The sequence below is a fragment of the Hylaeus anthracinus genome, unplaced genomic scaffold (genome assembly GCF_026225885.1).
Source record: "Hylaeus anthracinus isolate JK02 unplaced genomic scaffold, UHH_iyHylAnth1.0_haploid 5, whole genome shotgun sequence".
Taxonomy (NCBI): Eukaryota; Metazoa; Arthropoda; class Insecta; order Hymenoptera; family Colletidae; genus Hylaeus; species Hylaeus anthracinus.
Window position 1 is genome coordinate 12,022,912 of NW_026535322.1, and position 23,416 is coordinate 12,046,327.

Here is a 23,416-nt window from a genome sequence, read left to right on the forward strand (position 1 = left end):
CTTTAACTTTTTGTGGTTCTTTTTCTATAAACTTGAATATTGTATTGATGACTGAAAACAAGAGTTAAAAATATTTGAAGTAAAGTAGCTGTTCACGAAAGGAATTTTTTAGTTGTCCCAGATGTCACTAGCTTCCACTAGTTGCTTTTAGATAAATGTCGGCTATTCTGTTTATAATGCAAGATCTGTCATGCCGCTACTTTTAGAAAAAGATGTTAACATTGAGTTACATATCGTTAGTTTTTTTTGTCTGGCTAGGTTATTGCGAAGAACAATATTGTTCCATCGACAGTGCAGAAAGTTGTAATGAAGAGAAAGAAATTAATTTATACAAGAAAGGTATCTATATACATATATTTTTTAAACATTCTAACGCTGCGTAATTAACATATTTTTGTCTTTACAGTTGCTAACGAACAATACGTTAAGTATTATCATGCAATTGAAAAAGCAGAAACAAGTTACAAACCATGTAATAATACAAACAATGGTTGCTTTAATGATGTTATCACTTTCGACTTAAAAACTTTTAGAGAACAAGGTTTAAATAGAGATCTAGTGAATACTGCAAAAAATAGGTATGCAATAATTATAAATTCTCTGATAAATCTTCTCAAATTCAATTATATGGTCCTTGCAGAGGCACATTTTATCAGATAATACAAGGAAAGGTATATAGACAAAAGGATTGCATGTTTCCATCAAGATGTGCTGGAATAGAGCATTTTCTTTTACAATTGGCTCCTGATTTACCAGATATGGATTTAGTGATAAATACACGAGATTATCCTCAATCAAGCAAACATTTTGGTGGTCCATTGCCTATTTTCTCATTTAGTAAGGTAAATAAGAAATTGATAATTAATCTCTAAGTATTATGGAATTCATTCTTGGTAATTCTTTAAAACCATTATATTTCGTTAACTAATTGTTTGCATTAGTCAAAGATTTCGAGTGTTTCAAAATGTATTTATAGACGCAACAATATTATGATATTACATATCCAGCATGGGCATTTTGGGAAGGTGGTCCAGCAATTTCTTTATATCCCCGTGGTCTTGGAAGATGGGACAAACATCGTATATACTTAGATAGAGCTAGCAATAGCACACCATGGGAAGAAAAAGAAAATATAGGTTTTTTCAGAGGTTCTAGAACAAGTTCAGAGCGTGATAATTTAATACTCTTGAGTCGAAGTAAACCAGACTTAATAGATGCTCAATATACTAAAAATCAAGCATGGAAATCCGAAGAAGTAATCATTTTTTATTTGTACGTTTATGTATAGACATACAAGTTATATAATTTTTTTTTACAGGATACATTATATGCAGATCCAGCTGCTGAAGTTACTTTTGAATCTCATTGCAAATATAAATATTTATTTAACTATAGAGGTGTTGCAGCATCATTTAGACATAAGCACTTGTTTTTGTGTCGATCTTTAATATTTCATGTTGGAGATGAATGGACTGAATTTTATTACAATGCAATGAAACCTTGGATTCATTACATACCTGTTCCTAAGGACGCTAATCGAACAGTATTAGAGTGAGACATTAATTATTTTTAACTTCAATCGATAATATTCTGATATGAACATTAGTACATTTTCATCCATCTAGGGAATTAATTCACTTTGCAAAAAGTAATGACGAATTATCCAAGAAAATTGCATATCGTGGAAGGGATTTTGTGTGGGATAATTTGAAGATGTCGGATATTTTACAGTTTTGGAAAAAACTCTTACGAAGGTATTCTAAACTTTTAACCTACAAAATTATTTTAGATGAAAATTTAATACGAATCAACAAATAGGGGAAATTTTAATAATAGTACAAGGAACATTTAATATAAATAATTTTATATATCTTTTTATTAAAATTTCAATTTTTGTATATAAAATGTTAATCAATAAAAATAATTTTGATAATGATTGGTTGTCAACTGAATCTTGAAAATAAATGTTAGTTAAAATGAACATACATGTTTTATTCATACTATATATACAATATCAGGGCATAGCACAATGTGGCAAGTTTCAATATGAATCATTTTATTGCCCTGACAGAAGATCTAATGCAAATAAAGGCCTTGTACATTGCACTGTTTTAATGATATGCTGCATTTATGTATAAAATTTTAATTTCAAATAATGATAATACAAAAGTTTTCATGTATTGTAGATATTTTTTTTAAACAATTTATTTAACAATCATTAGAAAACTGTACAAGGCTTTTTGTGCTTTACTTATTCTTACATACTAAGTAATTTTTAAGTACTCAATTATTTATTTATAACAAACTTATGGAGACATTTCTTAGAATATAAAGAAATATACGGTAATGTCATTAATGTTTTTACAATGATATATGTATACTATGAATTTTAAATACTGTTCGCGTCTTTACTGCAGTATTCGAACGTTTTTTTAATGATTTTCCCTTTACTCTAAATTTGGATTAGTACATGAGAGAAATGCTTTGAAAGACATAATTCATAGTATACGTACATTTCATGTAGGGCATACAACATACACTATACATTATTGCTTTTAATGTCATTTTGGTTTCAAAGCATAATACAAATAATTATTTTATTTTCAAAGTAATAAAAACTATTGTTCTCGTATACTATATTAAATCTCACATTTCATAACATTGTCATTGGAAATTAATATGTACCTATCAATAATATTATTTATCATAACATTTTACTATGTAATGAAACACACCATAGGAATGAAAAGAAGCTTATCGAATAAAATGGAGAACAGTATGTCTAAAATAAGAATTTATAAGTAAAAGATTGTCCATGTAGATGAAAGTGAAAAAAATAGTTACAGCAATTGGCTTTAAATAACAAACTGTGATAATAACAAATTGTAGATATTTATACAAAAAAGCTACATTTTATTACAACGTTTTGAAGACATTTTAAGGCACTTGTACGGAAGATAAATATTTCTCTTTTATGTAGTCACTACCATGAGTACTATAGATATATTTTTTTATGAAACTCTATAATACTCATAATATTGTCAGTCGAAGAACCAATTGACCGTTTTCTTTATTCGCTATTTGTCATGTCCAACAAACCTTCATCCTCCTTTAATCATATATTCTGCATGAACGCGCAAAATAAGTGCCTTTGACGTTAACGTCTGTACAAACCATGATTTACGAATAAAGAATAAATAGGCAGTGTAAAAGGTTTGATGACACATTATTGCATGCGACTTATTACACGTAACATTATGTATAAACATATTTTACATATACTTATATACTTTACATATGTACAGGATGTCTTGCAAGGTGCGTCGTATCCATCGATTAATAATGAAACTGAAAAATAGTTGCGCGAATCGCACCTCGCAAGACACGCTGCGAAACACTTAACAGCTACGATGAAGCAAAATTTCTCAAAACGATATTCATGGAATGTTGCTTCAACTGGAATGATTGTTTCACGTGAGATTAAGACAGGGCGATGCGTTCGTCGAACCCTGAAAGAATTAGTCCTCACGATTGGTGAGCATAAACTAGCACGTTGCCATTTTGGCACTGTGGTTTTTTTTTTTTATTCTTTTTCGTGCTCGGCACACGTTTGAAGCCACGCTTTTCCCTGTTTAAAAGGTCAGTTCAAATGTTCCTTTCATCGCTCAATAATCTCCGCCTGAGAAGTTTTACGTGGTGGCGATTATTCTAGCGACGATCATGGTCATCAAACTGAGCAAAAAGTGCCACCACATCGACGACGATTTGAAAACGCTTCCCGCCGTTGAACCCGCGTCCTGATTGGAAGACGTGACTAGCTGCTCGTCCGTCTCGCCTGTCGAATCGTATAAAAGAATCGTAGGAAGGGGCCAATAAGAGCTAAGCGAATCGTCGCTGATTGGATGGTTCACTGCGTCGGTCGCGCTTGCACAGTTTCGCGCGTGAAACAACGGAGGTGACATACCGTAGGTTACAAATTGCAGTCTCGTTGTTGTTTGGAACTTATTTTACTTTGCTTTGGATCAGTTTTCCCGCTAAGGTCCGCTTCGTGAACCTGCCTCGTAAGTGTCGTCTTTTTTTTGCTTAAAAAGATTAGTTTTTCCCTTGAAAATTTGTTGTTCCATTTTGCTGCCATCTAACCCAAGATTTACAACGCAATGATTCCTCTGAACGAACAAGTTTTTCATTCTCGTTCATTCACTTTTTCCCAAACCCGCGCGATCCCGAGTGTAGAGTGTTGTCTTCTGGAAAAAGCGAGTTTTTTTCCGAGTTAATGACACCGCGATTTTCATCTGCTCGTGAAAACGTAATTCTCGTAGACCGTGTTTCGTTCGTGATCTGTCGGTTTCGATATTAAAAAATCAGAACGACTACGATCGTTTTCTTAGCGACTAAGTGCAAATTTAATCAATTTACTCCGACCTTTGTATGAAACGCCGAAATATAGAAGCTTTTCGACTAAATTTTCACTCAATTACAAAAAAAGACATTATTTTCCTGATTTTTTAATTTTGAAAATTTTCGTGTAGGATAATATAATAAGTTAGCCTGTCAGTGTATATTTTACTGCGATGTTAACAAGTTTTACTTTCAACCATCAATAATTCGACAACAATTAATTTTATGCGTTCACAACATAATTTTTATCGACATTATTTGTCGATACTTCCAATATAACCTACTGGAAATTTAAGATATTCTACTCAAATCATCGTTTTATTCATTGAAATAAATTGTATGTATCAAATAGAAATTTCGTATAATACAAAACGAATAGTATGTGTGACGTCACAGGACTTTCGGCGCGGTCAGATGAGAAGTAGGGATGTGCGCGAACTAGATGCGCGATAGACTTATCAACGCCAGTTCGTTCCGAGATGTGCAGCGTGTAAGACCTTCAGAGGTGTTCCGGCGCACGTGGGCTATTTGAATATTAGTACGGTATTCCTGTGACGTCGTTTTGTCCATACTTTCTGTCTCGTATTGAACATTGTAGACTTCAAATCAGTTATATTAGACGTGTCGATGAAGAGGAAATGACGACGACATCAAGCGTCGACAGATGAACTGTGAAAACATTGTTGAAACCCTTGGTGATCGAAAGAAGACCCATGTTAACATTGACAGTGCATTTCGTTTAGGTAAGTGTGGATAATTGTAATACATTATCGTACGTTAGGTCTTGAGATTTCTGTGCCATTTGATATTTTCTTTCCTTCGTATAGTTGCCAAATGTATTCAAAATTTCAACAGATTCTCGATGTGAAACGTTATTTTTTCTCCAATTCTCATCGCGAATTAGTATCGAATAAATGGATTGGTAAACTTGAAAGAAAATAAATTATTGGAAAATTCGAAACAATAGTGTACATCAAAGAAAGTCAGACTTGTACGAATAATTATACTAAAAATAAAGAAGAAATGTCTAATAAGAGTCTGAATCCACGAAAGGAGCTCTTATTAAACATCTTTTGATTAGATTATACAAGACCAGCGTAACTGTCATTAGCTATTTCATGAACAATATTAAAGATGGCGAACAAATTTTCTCTTTTTACCTTAAGATTCACAGAAGTTATGTGTATATGTATTACTTATATAAACGGTAGCCATTACATTTTTAATTAATTAAAATAAATTTAATAAACATGTTTGCCTATAAAATTCGAGAACAAGAATTTTTCTAGAATAAAATCTTGCGAATAAAATTCATATATGTATATATTATTTCGCTAAAGAAACAGAAGCCTCAGTGAATATTAAAGTATAAAAGAATAATTCTTTTTACTGTCTTTAAGTTGTTTGGAACAACATGTAACGACGCTTCGTGTGGGCAATGTATAATAGTGTTGTAAGAAGAGAACCAAATTACAAGAATAGAAAATTCTCTAAAATTCGTATAAGAATAGAGGAATGTTCCAAAATTCCAGCTCCCACGCAAACCTCACCAAATGAAACCATCCGAAACAAAGAGTGGGTGCAAAGAGAGACCGGGGGAATCCAAGAGAAGTAACCAAAAAGTACGTGCACCGTGAAAATGGAAATGGGTTGGAAAGTCTCAAACAAAAGAAAGTCATCGAAGGGAGTGCGAAGAAATAAAAGAATACATGGAACGCCTGGTGATGAAGGTTGGTTTTAATCATTTTGGTTCGAAGGATAGTCAAGGGAGGGAGAGACTGAGAGACTCTGTCCTACGGTAGATTAAGTTCCAAACAACGTAACCGTTTTCCGTACAATTTTACCATGCACCTCTTTTATTTCACACTCGTGTAGAGATACGTGCGTGTACGCGTGCGTGTTATGCACACGTTTTTCGTGCAGTAATACATCCTTCTCGCGTGTATGTGAAAATTCGTGCAATACTATCGGTGAACGTATAACTCTTTATTATGATAGCAAAAAATGTAGCATATTTTTTTCGTTGCATTTTTAAGCGATACAGTGCTGTTAAACGAAGAGCGTTAGTCAGAGAGGGAGACATTCAATGGAGTTAATCTGTGTCGCAGTGCGAATAGCGATAATCCCACCCCGTAGATGAACGTTAGGAATGGTCACATTGAGGAGCTGATCTGTTTACATTGGACGAGGACGTACGGGATACGGAACAGCCAGAAGAAGACAGAACAAGGACAGAGAGACAAGAGCACAACACAAGTAAGAAAAGAAATACGCTAGATTGCGAGATTGTTTATAGTCGAGTACAATCTCGCGAATAAGCGACACGAAACAATTAAAAGGAGGTATGTGCCGAAACACAAGGAAAGCTTAACGTTGTAATATTTACTGTTTTTCAGCAAACTGGGCCCGGCGACGGTGACTGATGGTATTTCAGGCATTAGCCCTTTCTCATGTCCGGTGTTTCGGATACAAGTATAGTATAGTAAGTATTTTTTATTTTTATGTAAAACTTCATTCGTCGCCTGGCTAGTAGATACTCTGGGGCTACGAGAAACGTGCGAATCTGAGATTCGCTGGGTGACATATATGTTCAAAGACTTTGATTTAAACTCGGGAGTTACGGGGAGGGTGATCGCGCTTGGAATTACCTCTACGACAACTTTTGGTGTTTCCATTTAATTCTACTTTCAATTTCTGCAATATTTATTCAATAAAATAGTCGACCATTTCTATCGTCTAGTAACTATAATAATATATAAATATATGATAAATAAGAACTTTCATGGAAGTCATCCTAGGGGTAATTGATGGATCGGAATAAGCAAAATGATTCTTATGCATATTGACAGGAATATAACTGTCTGTATTTTAGAATTGAAGTGGATAAAAATTGCTTAATATTATTACATACTTTAAATGTCGATAAAAATAACTTGATACAGATATTTTTAATTAAAATATTATAGATTCGTGCTCGACACTGTTTTGTGTTGTATTATGCACTCCCTTTTGCTTGAAAACGCGATCTTCCAATGCTAGGTCGAACGTAAAATATTTGTTTACGTTCATTAGTAACTAGTGAGCAACAATATTTGACTTGCGTTAGTATTACTGCCGTAGTGCACGATATGATCCAACGGGAAATGAACAGAAACAGAGGATTGTCGACGTATGGAAGCAACTTTACGTACTTGTTAGCAAATTAACTGAACGACACGTATGCGCCGCGATGATACTCGATCAATTCGATTTCAATTATTGCTCGGCCTTAACCCTTAGAAGCCTGATTTTTCAAATCAAATTCAAAAAAAATATCAATGTATTTATTAAGATGCAACATCTTTTATTTGAACAATTTTCACAGCTGACGTTTACTTTTTTAACTTTTGTTCAAAAGAACATTTTGCAAGGTAACATACATACAGCCAAATATTAAAAACAAACCAATTGCAAGTGTACAATTCGACTTAAAAGTCCGGTATCAAATTTGAAATTTAGAGCATTTAAGGGTTAATGTTAGCACCACCACCATATAACACCCAAATTAATCGACTACCGCGTTTATGATGTTTATATTCATCGAAGAAGTTTGTGCAGAAAACCTTTATTAACCTTGGCGTACTAAGAATTGTTACTGTCTTTTTAACGATGTTTTTCATTCTACTTTGAATTTATATTATACAGGGTGTCCCAAAACTCGGGGAGGAGCCGGAAATGGGGGGTAGCTGAGACGATTCTGAACAACAATTTCCTTTGCAAAAATGTCGGATGGGGCTTCGTTAAGGAGATATTAAGAGAAAACCCCGACCAATCAGAGCGCGCGTAGACCGTTGGAGTGGCCGCGGTAGCGAAGGCTACGCGCTAGGTCGATGCTTCGATGCACGTCGAGTCACTTGTTCGCGTGCAAGCGCGGCCACCAGCGCGTAGCCTACGCTACCGCGGCCACCAGCGCGTAGCCTACGCTACCGCGGCCGCTCCAACGGTCTACGCGCGCTCTGATTGGTCGGGGTTTTCTCTTAATATCTCCTTAACGAAGCCCCATCCGACATTTTTGCAAAGGAAATTGTTATTCAGAATCGTCTCAGCTACCCCCCATTTCCGGCTCCTCCCCGAGTTTTGGGACACCCTGTATAATAAAATGATATTAAATCTAAATAGAACACGAGAATAGCACAAATGTCTTGGATAGACGGAAGCCCTAGGTATGTAGTAGCCAGGTGTTCGAGACATCAAATACCGTATGCTCGCCATTTTTATGCATTTATTCACTTCTTTCCACTTCAGATACCTGTACAGAGGTGGAATAAGTTCAAAGTTCCAGTTATCCACTACTATAAACATCACTATGCTTTTATCCATTAATATATTCAAGTAATAACATTAAAATGTAGGTCATAATAACTAGCGAGATCCAATGAAAATTTTTTTTTTCTTCTTAACAGTAGAATATAAATCTTTCTGAAACCCTTAGCCCTTTATTTCTTCTTCAAAAGAAGGAGACTAAGATGAATTGCAAGTCAAGTATTTACATTTATCACAGTTTGCTTTTACTGTTTAGATCGGAAAGAAGTGGATACTGAAACTTTTCATGGCGAGTTAAGAATCTGGTTTGACTCGAATGAAGCTTTAGTACCTGCGTCTAGGATGATGTCTCCTACGTCACCCTCCCTGTCATCGTCATCATCAAAGTCACCGCCGACGGACTCTAGGATGCCAGCATACGGGAAAGAGTCGTCAGGATTTTCTCGTAGCCATTGGACATTACCTAATGTTCCCTTGTTAGCGGATCTGCACCCGAACCACCAGTAGGCTGTCGATCTCGGGAACGCTGGATCGGCAACGTCCATCTGAAAAATTCCCAATGTCGTCTGAGTAAAGGTAAGTGGGCATAAATATTTTCTCGAACCTTTCGGCTTAAAAAATTCGTCACGGAATGTGCACGCGATTTAAGAGTTGTTATCCATTTATCCTTGCAACTCACTCATTGTATGGATCACTCATGACTTGCTGTGTTTTATCTAGCTTTTAATCTATGTATATTGAACACTATCTGCAGTAACATTTACTCAGATTAATGTTAAATATGTGATTCGTCATATGTGGAATCGTGAATGTTTTATTTGTGGGGAAAGATAAAGTACTCACGGAGAATGTCCTGTCGTTGAATCGATAATAAGCGTCGCCCTTGAAGAAGTACGTGTAACCGCGATAAACGATCGACGCGTCGAGATTATCTGGGATGCCTTCCCAGTTTGAGATCAGTTTAGGATATGTGTTCTTCACCGGTGGCTTCTGCGCAGGGTCGAACCTCCAGAATTTGGTGCCCTTGTAGAAGTAGATCTTGCCGTTTCCGGTCCAAACGGTCACGGTGTCGATGTTGTCTGGAATTCCTGTGAAACCTTCACTGATTTCTTTCGGGTAATCCCCGTCCATCCTCTTGCCCACGTATCTCCAGTATTTGGAACCCTGCAAAAATTCAATTATTTATTTCATCTACACGTACATATCGCGCGACAATAAAATGGCACGTATTTTACAAGCTTCCTACCTTGAAGAAGTAAGTCTTGCCGTTTTTATAAGTGAAGGCAGCGTCTATGTTCCCTGGCAGACCTTTCCACGAGTGAGAAATGAGTTTCGGGTAGCCAACTGCTACACCGTCCGCGGTCAATCTCCAGTAACGATCACCTGAAGATAAATTAATTATTTAGAACACGGGTCGTTCAGTTCCATGAATTTGTATTATGGGTTGTCTCAAAAGTTTCTTTCTAAAAGTGCGCATTTCATGTTTTATGTTACATTAATGAATTGTGTTCACTTTGCTCTGTTATAACATCAACTTTTGAGAGATAGGATTGTTTGTTTATACGAACACAGTAACACGATACAACTGAGTCGCGAAAGAAACTTTTGTGACGACTTAATAGTACGTTATGACAACGGGGAAAGTATTCTGTTATTTATTTATCTATATTTCTTCGTAGTAATTGGAACAAATACGCACCCTTGAACGCATACATGTGCCCCTCTGCTGAATTGAACATCGTGTCGACCTTAGGGTCCGTACAGAGTTCCGAGTCTTCCTCGCTAGGCGGTGATGTAGTCGTGGTTCCGAATTTCGGCCCAGTTGGGATTCCCCCAGCATTCACTGACTTCTTTCCGTACAAAGCCTGCAGTGAACCAATGTAAATTAGTACTCGTTCCGTCAAGGTTTTTACCATTTCAAACATGAATGCTTTCGATGAATGGACCATAGAATTTTTCTTCTCAAAATTTAGTATCGTATGTCTACCTGTGCATCCTACCATGAGGCTACTGTTGTAATCGCGTAGGACTTATTTGACACATTGATCGCCACATGGATATTTCTCAACATTTCTGTAAGAATTAAATTTAGTTTCGAGACAATCGAAACCTATTAATCTAACGTTCGTCGTAGTATTTATTTTTAAAACTTTATCGAAATTCATCATTCGCAACCAGATTTATCGTCTTTAACATCTTATCTTCAAAATTATGTTATTTAGTTCCGTAGTTAAAAGCCCTGATATTCATATGTGAGTGAAGTGGCGATGAACGCGTTAAAAATTGGTATTCACGTTTGCCTACCTGAATACCCTGAATGTCGTCGTCGTCCAACCGGAAGTAGGGCTCGTAGCCGCGATAGAAGGGTGCCATAAGGGCGGTCTTGACATCGCTGTGACTCAAACCAAGGGAATGTCCAAACTCGTGGGCAGCGACTTGAAAGAGATTGGTACCGCGGTAGCTGTCGATGGTCCATTGTTCAGCGTCGTCGAAATGGGCATCGCCACCGTAAACAGGGAAGTAAGCGTGAGCCAGAGTGCCACCAGGTCCGTCGAAGGGATCTCCGTCACCGTGTTCGCCCTTCTCGAACCTAATTTCGATGTGGACCTATGGAAAACAAATGATATTTCAGAGATACGAGTAACATTATATCAACTTTTGTGTTTTAGATTTCACTGAAGCTTTTCATGTGACAAAACGTATGCAATGTGGATGTCACAGTTCACTGCAGAGACATCATACTGTTTATGCAGGGTGGACTAAGCATGTGTAACAAGTCATAAACCTATCTTGTGAGGGAATTGAAATTATTTGGTAAAATGTCCATATATTAGCGTGTGACCTGAAAGTTACACTGACTTATAGAATGTTAATATTACAAATGGAATGATGACTTGGTACATTTACTTGGCACACCGTATAGAAGCGAGCCAAGAAAGACCAGTATCGCTTTCACAAAAAAGCTTCTGTGCAAATCTTCTGTGAACTCCGTTTCTTCTCTTTTTTCCTCCCCGGAGAAAACAATTTCTGACTCGCGTTACGATTGTCACTCGACTCACCTGGCCAGATTTCTTTTGGATGAAGGTGAGATCAGTGTATTCCGACCACACTTTGAACGCTTTGTTCAGCTCGGTGTCGACTTTATGCTGCGGCAAATTTCGCGGATACTTGCTGATCTTGTACGTCAGTTTCTTCACGCGCCATCTCGACCCTGCGCAGAAACGATGACGGTGTATGAAAAAAACAAGACAAAAATATTTGCGACGTGAAAAATGCAGGACGTAGAATTTGAAACAAAGGTGATGTTTCCATAATTGATCATTTTTATGGAGAACATGTTCGTCGTTTTGCAACCTTCATTTATGTAACAATTGTTCTCGTGTGTAGCAATTATTGTTGGAGCGTTTTGTTCGTTGTGCAACTGTTTATTTTTAAACGCGTGGATCGCGGAAGATGGTACGTTTGTGCGTGTTTGAGTCGCCTCCGAAGATTATTATACGTGTTCTTGGGTGTTCTTGGGTGAGTGTTTTTAGTTTGCGTTGTTCGCACGAATTTTGTCTGTCTTGGAATTTAGATGTTTCGCCTGTGAATGCGGGTTCATTGAATTTTTTTTTGTGTTTCATGGCTTCGTTTCTGAAAAGCGCGTGCGTTCGTCGAAGCTGAAATCCTTTTGCACCCTGTTTGCTCGTCGAAACAGGCGACGAAACATTTAATGACTAACAAACCGTGTTGGTCTATAGACTCGGGTTACAAAACAATTGTGACCGAGGTCGTTCCATCTCGATCGTTCCACCAACGCTTTGACACAGGGATTCCCAAATTTGTCTGATTAGAAATGCTTTCAATGTTTTTTGTTAACCCTATGAGCACCTCCGAGCTATAGCGGAAGCCAATTAACGAGAAGATTCGCGTTCTGAAACGAGCCGTTCACTAGACGAATCGATTAACTCCACTTTTAGAAAAATCTTAAAAGTAAGTGTCAAATCACTTGCTATAACTTTTTATATTTATAATAAGTTTCCTGAATGATAAAGATCAACACCATTGAACGACAAAATTTTGTTGACCATTAAATAGTAAATAATTTGTTTCAGAAGGTATTTCTCAACTTGTTGTTTTGTGGAGTTAATCAATATTGAACGGCTCAAATTTGTCTGCTAAGAATAATGGTAATTTCTGAATTTTCTAGCCAAAGTTTGGGAACCTCTGCTCTAGTGGGTCACAGTTAGGCCCCTATTTTATGCGAATAGAGCACGAGTAGGATGCACGCATGGGTGATCTCGTCGCCGCGGGTTTGTTCGTTTGAAGCCAGGAATTTCCACGCGAGGTTCAAAGTCACGGCTAGATCGATCGAAGCTCGCGATCGAATCGAGATCGCTGGGTTATTCTGCGCGGTCCATGATTGTGCGGGCATGTGTCAAGCATCGATGATTTCGTTTCTTCCGAGAAACGCGCGTGATTAATTAGCGCGACTTCTGCGATCTGCGCGATCGCAGGTAATTAACTGACGTGACTCGCGGCCAAAGGGTGATTTTCTATGACTCTAGACGAAGAAAGTTCGAGAGGAATTGTCTTTCAGAGATAGGTACAGGGGTTTGGATAAGTTAGATTGGATTGTTCTAGTTTATTCTAAGGTAGCGATTGAAGTTTTCGTTTGAAGTATTAAGTCTGAAAATTAATTCTGCGCCTTTCCAAGATAAACTTACCATTTATTTATGAAGAAAAACCATACAAGTTTTAATCTTCCCTCAGTCACATAATCTGAGAGTGCACATATAGTTAAAACACCAAATTTCAAAGTAGTTTGTGCGATTCATTACTATGTTGATACTTTAATGTAATAAAATGGTAAATATTCCTGTTTAAACATCGATCTTAGTAGGGCGATCGGAAGTGCACTTGGAACAATTTCGATGCCTAAAAAATGCATGGCGGAGTATCTGACAAATAGCTGCGATACAGATGCGCATGACCTGTTTAGGGTGACTGACTTTGCATTGACGGTAAATGAGGCAGGATGTTAAAGTAACACCTGTTAAACATTTCTTGCACCACGAAACCATTCCGTTGCGAAATTTGAATATTCCGTTCTTTTTATTGGGATTTGTTTAACGCTTCTTCGCTATTATTATTCATCGAGAAATTAATTTTCTGTATTAAATTGGAAGATTGAATATTCAAACTAACAACATTTTAGTGAGCAAAATGTCATCGTAGCCCTGATTGAACATGATTAATTATTGTTATAAGCGAACTCTTTGTTAATTTACCTAACACGCGGCGTGACCATGAATTTCGAGAACGTGCAAGTCGAAGATAAGCGTTGATTAATTATTCATAGCCATTTCAATAATTATTCGTGACGGAATCGTTTCAGAATGCAACCGCAGAATTGTCGAGCCTTACGTAATTCTGATAACTGTTATTATCGTATGGAATATTAATGCGACTCCGTCTCGATGAGGTCGGATAGGAAACGATGGCGTGTCGGTTATGATGTTAACGTCTGCGAGTATGTATCGATCGCGACCGATTAAATAATCGAATCTAACGTTTTATTGAAATTTTAATGAAATGAAAAATTTCGCGATGAAAATTTTAAAACGCAATTGCTTCGTCTGTTTGACGAGATTTTTATATCTTTGTTTCCGTCGTACTTAGTTCATTTTATTTATTTTAATTTTTTATTTTATTTACCTTGAAGAGCGTATCGCTTCGATCTTCCAAATCCTGGACCAACTTTGTCTTTAACGCCACACCTTGGCAACGCCATGAGCTTGGATGTCTCCTCGTCAAAGTCACCTGGAAATTAAACAATTTTTTCAATAATACTCAACTATGAGAAACAATCGAATAGGGATTGCTAAATTTTATTACTCGCAGCATCCCTCCAAGGAAACGAAACAAAGTACTCTGCAAAATACTCTGTAGACGTTCTGAAATCATCAAAGCTGTAGACGCGAGTGTATCGTTCGATTTCGCGTAATCGCAAGTTCAGATCGCAGGATCCTGCCGGTATATCGATCCCTCGACCACGCTGCACGCTCTGTTTTCCATTCTCGATCCGCCGTGCACGTGTGCGTTTCCTGTGTCGCATATACATCAACGTATACGCGTATATGCATAATATGCGGAACACGATAAAACGTTAAGCCGCTCACACACTCCCAAACCAACACAAACGCGACGATACCGAACCAAGTCAAGCCAAGTCAAAAATAGGATAGAAATTGAATTTGTCAGATGTAGAAATTAGTAGTAGATTAATTAGTAGTAGTAAATTACTAGTAAAATCGAATTCTTTTCGAACCGAAAGAAACCATAGATATTGTAGATTTGCTACATGAAAACTAATGCTGATTGAGAGTCACCTCTCGAGTGCAAACGGTTAAAAATACTTGAACCGACAACAAGCTTGTTGCACATAGAAGCTGCGATAATTGTTCCGCGTATGTCAGCCGATTCGATCCAAAAACTGTCGCGTTACGTTCGACGGAGTGTGCGGTCAGCTTTAGTGACCGCGTCACGTGAGATCGAGCCTCTCCGCGTTGGGATCGGTCACGCGACTGGAAGTTGTACGCTTATTAATGCCGATTTGCGTGAAAATTGTAGCGTTCGAGGAACGATCGTAAATATCGATTCGAATACGCTTGAAACGATCGAGTTTTCCTCGTTGGAAACTTTGCTTGACATTTTGGATTTTCCGTTCCTCTAGCGCAATGCCATGCATTGCACTAAATGAAACGAAACGAAACGAAATTAAATACTGTACATAGAGTCTTCTTTACAACTCTGCGTGGCCCTGAAATGTTACGCTCATTATCTAAGCTTTCAAAATCAGATTCTGTCCACTTATCAGGCTGTGTCAATTGTGGTTTCGAAGCAACAGGTTAACACACCATCCGTTTACTGGTTACAGTATCTCTCGTAGCAGAATCGGATACGTTACGAAGATTCATTCTTTTTTAGTACGTTGTTTGTTAGATTGAAACTTTTGAAGATTTCTACAGAGTTCAAATTTTGTCTCCAACCTATGAAAGATCAGGTAGTTTAACCCTCTGTGGCCCAAACTTTCTTTCTGCAGACAACTTGGAAGGCGTTTACTTTGTTATTTAAAGTTTATGGTGCATTTATTTCACAATTGAGCATGTAACTTGAAAGTTATATGAAAAGATGTATTATATTACATTATATTTCATAATTAAGCACGTAACTTGAAAGTTACGCGAGCCCATAAAGTGGCATAGAGGGTTAACGCTTGCCCTAGGATTTAATTTTGTAACCTGGGCAAATTCACGTATCTTACCCAGATTTATTTTCACTACCGTCTTGACTTTGAAATTAATTTTTCTAGTTCTTTAATGAAAATTCCTATCACCCATTTCTGTATGACGTGGCAACGAACATGTTAAATTCACGATGGAATAAAATTGGAACAAGTTAGACCACCGTTTCATAAACAAGACGAGACTCCTATTTGATCGACGCTCGAGATGAAATTTATTACGACTCGCAAGAAAAGATTTTCTCGTATCTATTGGGACTTCGTCTAATATTTCCATAACTCGTCGTTCTTTTTTAGTACGTTATTACGTGTCGGGTTACCGGAACCTGGCGCATAGGCGATGATATCGAGCGATACCAGGAAGCACAGGATGCGCCCGTAGCACGTGGCAGAAGATTACACTGTCAATAAACGCGTTTCATCTCGAATAATACCGTCATCGGCGGTATACAATTTTATAGTTAGATAATTCTTCCGTTCACCTTCGCTTTTTATTGGCGACCATCGAATCGCCACTTCCGACCGTGGATGCTCAGCTCGCTTGAAAGCATTCATTCTCGTTTCGCAATCCGACAGGGAAGCGCGATGACAGCAATTTCAGTTCAGGTGCAGACGAACACGAACAATTTTCCTTGACGCAATAGCATTTGTCACTCGTTTGTTTCTTTAATATTCGTCAGTTTCCTTTTATCTCGTTTGATATTTCATTATCGACGCAGAAACGTCGATTGTCTGAGTTAAATTCTTTTCCTTGCAGAGAAAATTTGAGTAATAAAAAGCTACTCGGGGAATTCTTATAGGGGTAAATAGGGTAGATTATATGAATTTCGGTATATTTTTAACCCTCTATGAGCCCGTGTAACTTTGATGAACATGAACTAATGCGAATCAGTCAATTTTGGTGTTTACTAAAAACTGAGATGCATGCCATTGGACCACATAAATAAATAAATGTAACAAATCTGCTAGATGATGCTGTTAGATAAAAATGTGGAAGAGGATGAATGATTCAAAGAGTCCTGTACTTGTCATATTTTCTTATATAATGCATTCGCATGTGCACTCGATAATTGCATTATTTTTACACCGATGGAAATGCATGTTTCTTTCCATAGATTAATTTTCTTTTATATCAAAGCACTTATGGTTTTAACATTAACCAGTCGCTTTCATCTTCTTTATCTCGTTGTCTCAACAGCGCCAACGATCCAACTGAAATCTTTTCTTTGTAGATCGCGACGTAACTTCCCACCTCGATATCGTGATAATTCGAATTCAGTGGTTCTTGCGACACCGATTGCCCGTTCTGGTTCCGAGGTTCCATTTTCTACGAAAAACACGAACCGGTATTAACCAATGCGTCAGAAAAAGCGTCTTATCCTCCTGACCGAAGGAAACAATAGTTACTTCTGATCAAGATTGTCGAAACGCGATCCTCGATTGTTAATATTCCAAGGAGACTTTGAAATATTCTTCAGCTAACAAGCTACCATCTCCCGATCGTTATTTTTCAACGAATTCATTATTTTAATTGCGCTCAATTGAACCGTCTTAATTACGTTTAATAGCGTTGCGTCGTATTCGTCGATATTACACTTCGCGAAGCGAACTTTCGTATCCAAGGAAGTTCGGATCAGAGAAACGTGCCCCAGCAACAGTGTCTGCCGCGTGAGTCATTTATTTTAAGCGCCACTGATGAATCTATTGCATTTCACCGAAGTGTGAATCATCCGTCAGGCATCATCGTCGAGAATCGAAAAAAGGGTCTTACCTTCCGTTACTCTCAGGCATAAAATGCTTCCGTTCTCCATGGGGGTTCCCTATCTGCTTCACTGTTAGTTTTTATATTTCGATAATTTCGACGGTCTCGTGTAGAACTAGACTAATCGCGTAGAAACAAAATTTTAGCTTCGCAGGAATTTCCAGGATTATTAGTCTGACGGTAACGTCTTAATTATTTTCATCGAGGAACATACTTTTAATAGATCAAATGGAAGTAAATCATCTGCTTAGAAAATTGTTTATTTTAAGACAGTACTCTTATTTTCACCAGTTTCTTTTAATAAGAATATCAACATAAAGAAATCTATTTAATCCAGAAAGTCGGAGTCCCCTCTTAAATTTGACACGTTCCATAATTGGTTGATTACTAATCAGTGATTCCATATCACTGTAAAAGGATGTCCACATCCATTGTGAACGCCAACCAGTCTGGTTCCAAAAACGGCCCATTCATTTCCTCCGATAACACTCGTTCGAAGGGATTCATTTTCCTCGAATTCGTTATTGCAAAATGGTTCTTCTATCGGGCGACGAAACGTTGCTGGTCTTCGATAACGTTTTATCAGGGCCATCGGTATCGTTTCCTTGTACGATCTCTACGCACTTGGAAATCTCCGCCGGAAACAATGAGTGCTTTCGATACAAAAGACCATTGCTGCAATAGGTGCCAATAAACCGTACGTAAAGATATCACGATTTACGTGAGGACGTTTATCGAGTCATATTCCATGGAAGAGTTATTACAAAAATTGAAAGGACACAAAATTCTTTAAGTACTCCAGTGTAATTAATTGCTTGCTTTAACGGTCAATTTAATAATTTATTTCTTTGTTCATTACAGCCTGGTCTCATTTGCCGAGCTCAAGGTTCGAGCCTTGACATGTGATGCTTCAACAGGTTGACTGCCAATCGCTAACACTTGTAAAAAATATGAGCCTAACACTTCGTTTCTATACAAGTGTAAATGATTTTTATTGCATTTTATCTTGCACTTGTTATTGCATCACTGCTTCTCAAAATTCACCAATTCAATGCAGATTTATTTCCTTTAACTTCTTCGGAATTGATTTGTTTGCTTCTTTAAGTGAAAAGTCCTGTTATCTATATATGGGTGACTTCCAGTAAATAATTGAAAGAAGTAATTCCAATGGCGAGACGTTAAACAAAATAAGTCTGTCTGTGTTGGAAAACTAAGTGCTACCTCAATTGTTAAATTATAAAGTTTCTAATCGTTCGAAACAAAGCTTTAGCCTCGTCGAAATTTCCATTAGTATTAGCCTGTCAGCCAACGTGTTAATAGCCTCTGGCCGCTAAACAATTCATGCTCGTCGACGCTCTCTTACCTCTCAGACTGTTTGACGATTGCTCCTCGATTTTCCCGTTGTTCATTTCTCCCATCGATATTTCTCCGTCGCGACATTGCGCGTATTTTCATGCACAAAGCAGCCTACCGGGCTTCAAGGTCCAGAAACTTAAAAATGCGCTCCTTATTCGGAGCCGGTCGGACAAGTATCAGGGGAAGCTGCAAGTGTATGTTTTTCTGCACGCTCGTTGCAGCTCGGCCATTCTGGCTGTTCGCTGAAATCACTTGCGACGTCTTTTTGTCATTCTTTGTTCTATAATCGTAATTCCAAAATTTTGAAGTTTGTTGTTAAAGTGGTTGTTTTGTATATTGTGACTTTGGTGAGTTTTAATTAAGGGTTTCTTTGTTATAATTCGTGCAAATCGATGCTTTTGGTCAGGATTCATAGTCAGACTGTTTAATGAGGGTTTACTTTTCTAATTCATCTAACTCGTTGCTTTTGAGTAGGATTCATAGTCAGACTGTTTGATAGAGATTTCTTTTTCTAATTCATCTAACTCGTTGCTTTTGACTAGGATTCATTACTCAGACTGTTTGATAGAGATTTTTTTTCGACTTCATTTAAATCACTGCTCTTGACAAGGATTCATGGTCAGACTATTTAATAAGGGTTTACTTTTCTAATTCATTTAAATCACTGCTCTTGACTAGGATTCATGGTTAGGCCCTTTAATCTACTTTTCTTGTGGACATACAACATTATATTTGTATGTATTACATGTTGTATGTATATAATATAATATTTTTTAAAATGTTCGTTCCTCTCCTACATCTTTCACTCCTCCCTTTAGTTCAGTCCTATATTTCAACGAAAGTGCTTGGACTATGTCGATCCATTACATTGTTTACATTACTTTTCTTCAAGTTTTGAACATGTTCTTCTCCAATTTTCCATTTCACAGATCCCACATTTTATACTTATCACCTAAGTGACCCAATTTACCATCTAACTTTCTATTTTTCTTCCATTTTCCTCCTTTTATTCATAAAAAATGCTGAGACCACCTCGATCTATTACACTGTTTACATTACTTTTCTCCAAGCTTCGCACACGTTCCTCTCGAATTTTTCATTTCACAGATCCCTCATTTTATAAAATACAATACAATGAAAATGTACTCATATCGTAAGAGTTTTAAATTGACAAATTATGTGAAATCCTGCGGGAGAGAAAGTATGGGTCTTGATGATCTGAGAATGCCTTGCCTGGCCACGCCAAGCATTTGACTTCCAGGCCGCGGACATCTAGGCAAATTTTTAAACAGCCTCAGTTTGTGGATGATACACTATTTAGCTTCTTCATTTCACCGCCAAAGTGCGGAGCAGTCACTTTACATGAATTGTCATTAGGATCTGAACGTCCGCACTGTTGAACACAGCATTTTAGCTGCGCATAGTTGGAAAGCACCTTCATGTACTGGCAGCTCATTTCGATTTCACATCTTTTTCTATTTTCTTGTAGTTTTTAATTAATGGGGATCTTCTATTTTTTTGTGATTTTGGAAAGGACTTTCATTGACTGGCAGCTCATTTCGATTTCACATCTTTTTCTACTTTCTTGTAGTTTTTTATGGGGATCTTTTATTTTTCTATGATAACTCCTTGAGTCCTCCACTTTTTCATGTACTTGGCGTAATTTTTTTACTTTCTTGAAGTTTTTTATGGGGATATACTTATCACCCAAGTGATCCAATTTACCATTTAATTCGCTTTCTAATTTTCCTCCATTTTTCTCACCTCTTCCGTTTCGTTCTTCCATCATACCTTCGTTTACCCGCTCGTTTGCTCACCGAACCTTGCATTTTATCACAACTTATCACTCGTCGGAATAATAAGATCGTTCTCGGGAACCGTGACGCGCGAGCACGGGTTTTGACGTATAGGAAACGACTTTTGGAATCGGACTCTGACACGTGATGCGTACCCAATACGAATCACAACCGTGCAATTACTTCGATCCCGGCAAATTTCATGTCGCCGGCGCGTTTCGGTGAGTCAGAGGAGCCGCGACACCGAATGAATGCATCCACTCGTATGATTCACGTGCCCGGGCACCCACGTCGGCTATTAAACTCAATTACGGTTGAATATAATACGGGGATGCGATTGCAAGGACGCAAATAAAAGTTAATTGATAATTGAGACCGGAGGTCCGGAACTTGCCCGTTCGTAGTAACTTTACTTTCAAAAAATTGATAATTGTACGTGCTGTATATTGACGATTACATCGTGCGTTTACCTGTTATGTTTAGTCCAGCGAAGGATTGGAACTCTGCGATCGCTTTGGACAGCGTGTCTTGCGATATGATTCCACCACTTGTTGGGTTTATGGGTTGCAGGTAGCCGAATTGAGATAGGTAGTTCTGCAATAAAAAGAAATTTTCGGTATCAGAGTTAAAGAGTATACATACTCTTTCAAGCATGCAAATTTTTAAGAGAGACCATGAGTTCTCGCGTTACAATTAAATTGAATTGGACTCTTGATCGGGCCAAGCGTAATACCCACAGGCGCCGTGGATCGTTATTACGTTTAATTCTAACATCACGTTCAGCGTACACATTATCTTTTTAAAAATGACTCATCCCTCGTGCGGTGCTCGAAGAAGCGCCACAGGATCGCTTCTAATCGCTCCACTTTCACCACATCCGTGCCCGATACGAATTTAGGTGGAATCGAACTTTCATCGATCATCGTGAAAATCGACGATGATGGATCGATCTCAATTCCAGCGATAAGAAATACTTTCTTCCTTTCTGTTTTCTCTCTTAAAGAAAGCAATATTCAAATTTCGTCTCCACATAGATTCTTCCAATACAGAGTCACTATTGAAGGACCCACAGAATTAAATTATTGTCCAAATCCTAAAAGAATCTGTCTATCTATTTAAAAAAAAAAGTTATATTCGATTCGAGTAGTTTCCTATTTCTAGTTTAAACTATTGTGAGCTTTGAAATATTTCATTCTATAATTTTTCAGGTGTTATAATAAAAAAAGAAACTGTGAGCTACGCACTCCTATCAAATAAATGAACTAGACATTTTTATTTCTATCATAGGCAGTCTCTTCGAGATTTTCATCTCGATTGGAGATGTATCGTGGATTATCGAACCACCAGATTTCGCGCGTTTATGAACTACGTATGGGAGAGACGATGATGCCCGAGGGGATTGACCCGACCGATGACTGTATAGCGGTATGATACTGTTATTTAACCGCGTCGAGTAAAGGCAATTAATATTCTGGCGAATAGAACGTGCCGCGACGTACGTGTTTCCGTTTTCCTTGTCTATCGTTCGGTGGCGAATTACAGGAAATTATTCGCGTTCGCTCAAAGAAATTAATTCCACTAAATGTTCTTAAGTATTAGGCGTATTTAATTTTTTTTCCACACACTCTTCCCCGCGTTTTTTTATGTATTTTATTTCTGCTATTTTCTTCCATATTTGTGCAACACCTAAGTTACTGAATGTTGTTAAGTATTACGTGCATTAAATTTTCTTTTTCACATGCTCCCTCCCCCGCGTTTTTTTATGTTTTATTTACGGCAATTTTTTACTCTAATTTATGTGCATCACTTGTCGTCCCATTACGTTTTTATTATCGAGTATGTTTGACTTATCGGGAATCGCCATCTGTTAATGTATTCCAAATTAATTTTTTGTCTATATCGTGAGGAAACTAATTACAGAGAATTAAACACAGGGACTCAGAATTAAAATAAATACTTTTCGCGAATGATCAAAATAAAGTTGTAATTGTCGTATATTTTCGAGCAAAGTTAGGCTGAAATTTTGTTCAATTTTCAAGAAGTTATCGATGAAAAGAACAAATCTCGAAACAACGCAGCTCTTTCGCAAACAGACTACTTTTTGTCGTCAGGCCGATTATCCTCTGATGGGAAAAAAACGTGGCCAGGCACAAAGATAATGGCATATTGCCAATACGATTAACAAAAAACTACTGGTTTGAAGTATGACGCGGCTGATTGTTGTGAATATTAACCAGTTAATATGGCTGAAACGTGGCTGAAACAGTACCCACTCCTATGGTTCACAATTTGGCCTTACAAAACCATTTTAACTCATTTAAAATTAATTAATTCATTTTGAGTTCAAGCTAGTTCAAACTACTTCAATTAAAATTAATTAATTATTTCAACTTGAATTCGAGCTACTTCAAACTACTTCAATTAAAATTAATTCATTATTTCAACTCGAATTCAAACTACATATTTCAAACTACTTCATTTGAAATTAATTAATTAATTCAACTTGAATTCGAGCTA

General features: G+C 37.3%; 2 protein-coding genes and 1 long non-coding RNA gene across 6 annotated transcripts in view; 2 read left to right on the forward strand and 1 right to left on the reverse strand.

Annotated features, from left to right (window-relative positions):
- The first annotated feature begins 132 nt into the window (after nt 1-132).
- Nucleotides 133-1,936, forward strand: LOC128895253 (O-glucosyltransferase rumi homolog). Its single transcript, XM_054157696.1, has 6 exons — nt 133-339; nt 407-578; nt 641-842; nt 977-1,255; nt 1,319-1,551; nt 1,626-1,936. The coding sequence occupies exons 1-6, from the start codon at nt 213-215 to the stop codon at nt 1,816-1,818; spliced, it is 1,206 nt and encodes a 401-aa protein (XP_054013671.1). The 5' UTR covers nt 133-212; the 3' UTR covers nt 1,819-1,936.
- Nucleotides 1,937-2,043: 107 nt separating this feature from the next.
- The window catches only part of LOC128895249 (matrix metalloproteinase-14), a 49,639-nt gene continuing 28,266 nt past the window's right edge, over nt 2,044-23,416 (reverse strand). The window contains exons 2-10 of one of the 4 annotated variants that reach the window (XM_054157687.1): nt 21,370-21,493; nt 14,398-14,502; nt 11,760-11,911; nt 11,005-11,307; nt 10,400-10,565; nt 9,947-10,083; nt 9,544-9,864; nt 9,164-9,245; nt 2,044-3,835 (exon numbers count right to left, since the gene is read on the reverse strand). In XM_054157687.1, coding sequence (XP_054013662.1) covers nt 3,690-3,835; nt 9,164-9,245; nt 9,544-9,864; nt 9,947-10,083; nt 10,400-10,565; nt 11,005-11,307; nt 11,760-11,911; nt 14,398-14,502; nt 21,370-21,493 — 1,536 coding nt within the window. In that variant the 3' untranslated portion in view covers nt 2,044-3,689. Of the gene's footprint in view, nt 4,245-9,031; nt 9,246-9,543; nt 9,865-9,946; nt 10,084-10,399; nt 10,566-11,004; nt 11,308-11,759; nt 11,912-14,397; nt 14,503-21,369; nt 21,494-23,416 lie in introns of all 4 variants that reach the window. The other 3 variants (XM_054157685.1, XM_054157688.1, XM_054157686.1) reach the window with 3 other exon arrangements.
- LOC128895261 (uncharacterized) lies at nt 5,063-9,098 on the forward strand. Its single transcript, XR_008461735.1, has 5 exons — nt 5,063-5,141; nt 5,931-6,128; nt 6,435-6,654; nt 6,795-6,880; nt 8,957-9,098. It is a non-coding gene; the product is annotated as an uncharacterized LOC128895261 (long non-coding RNA).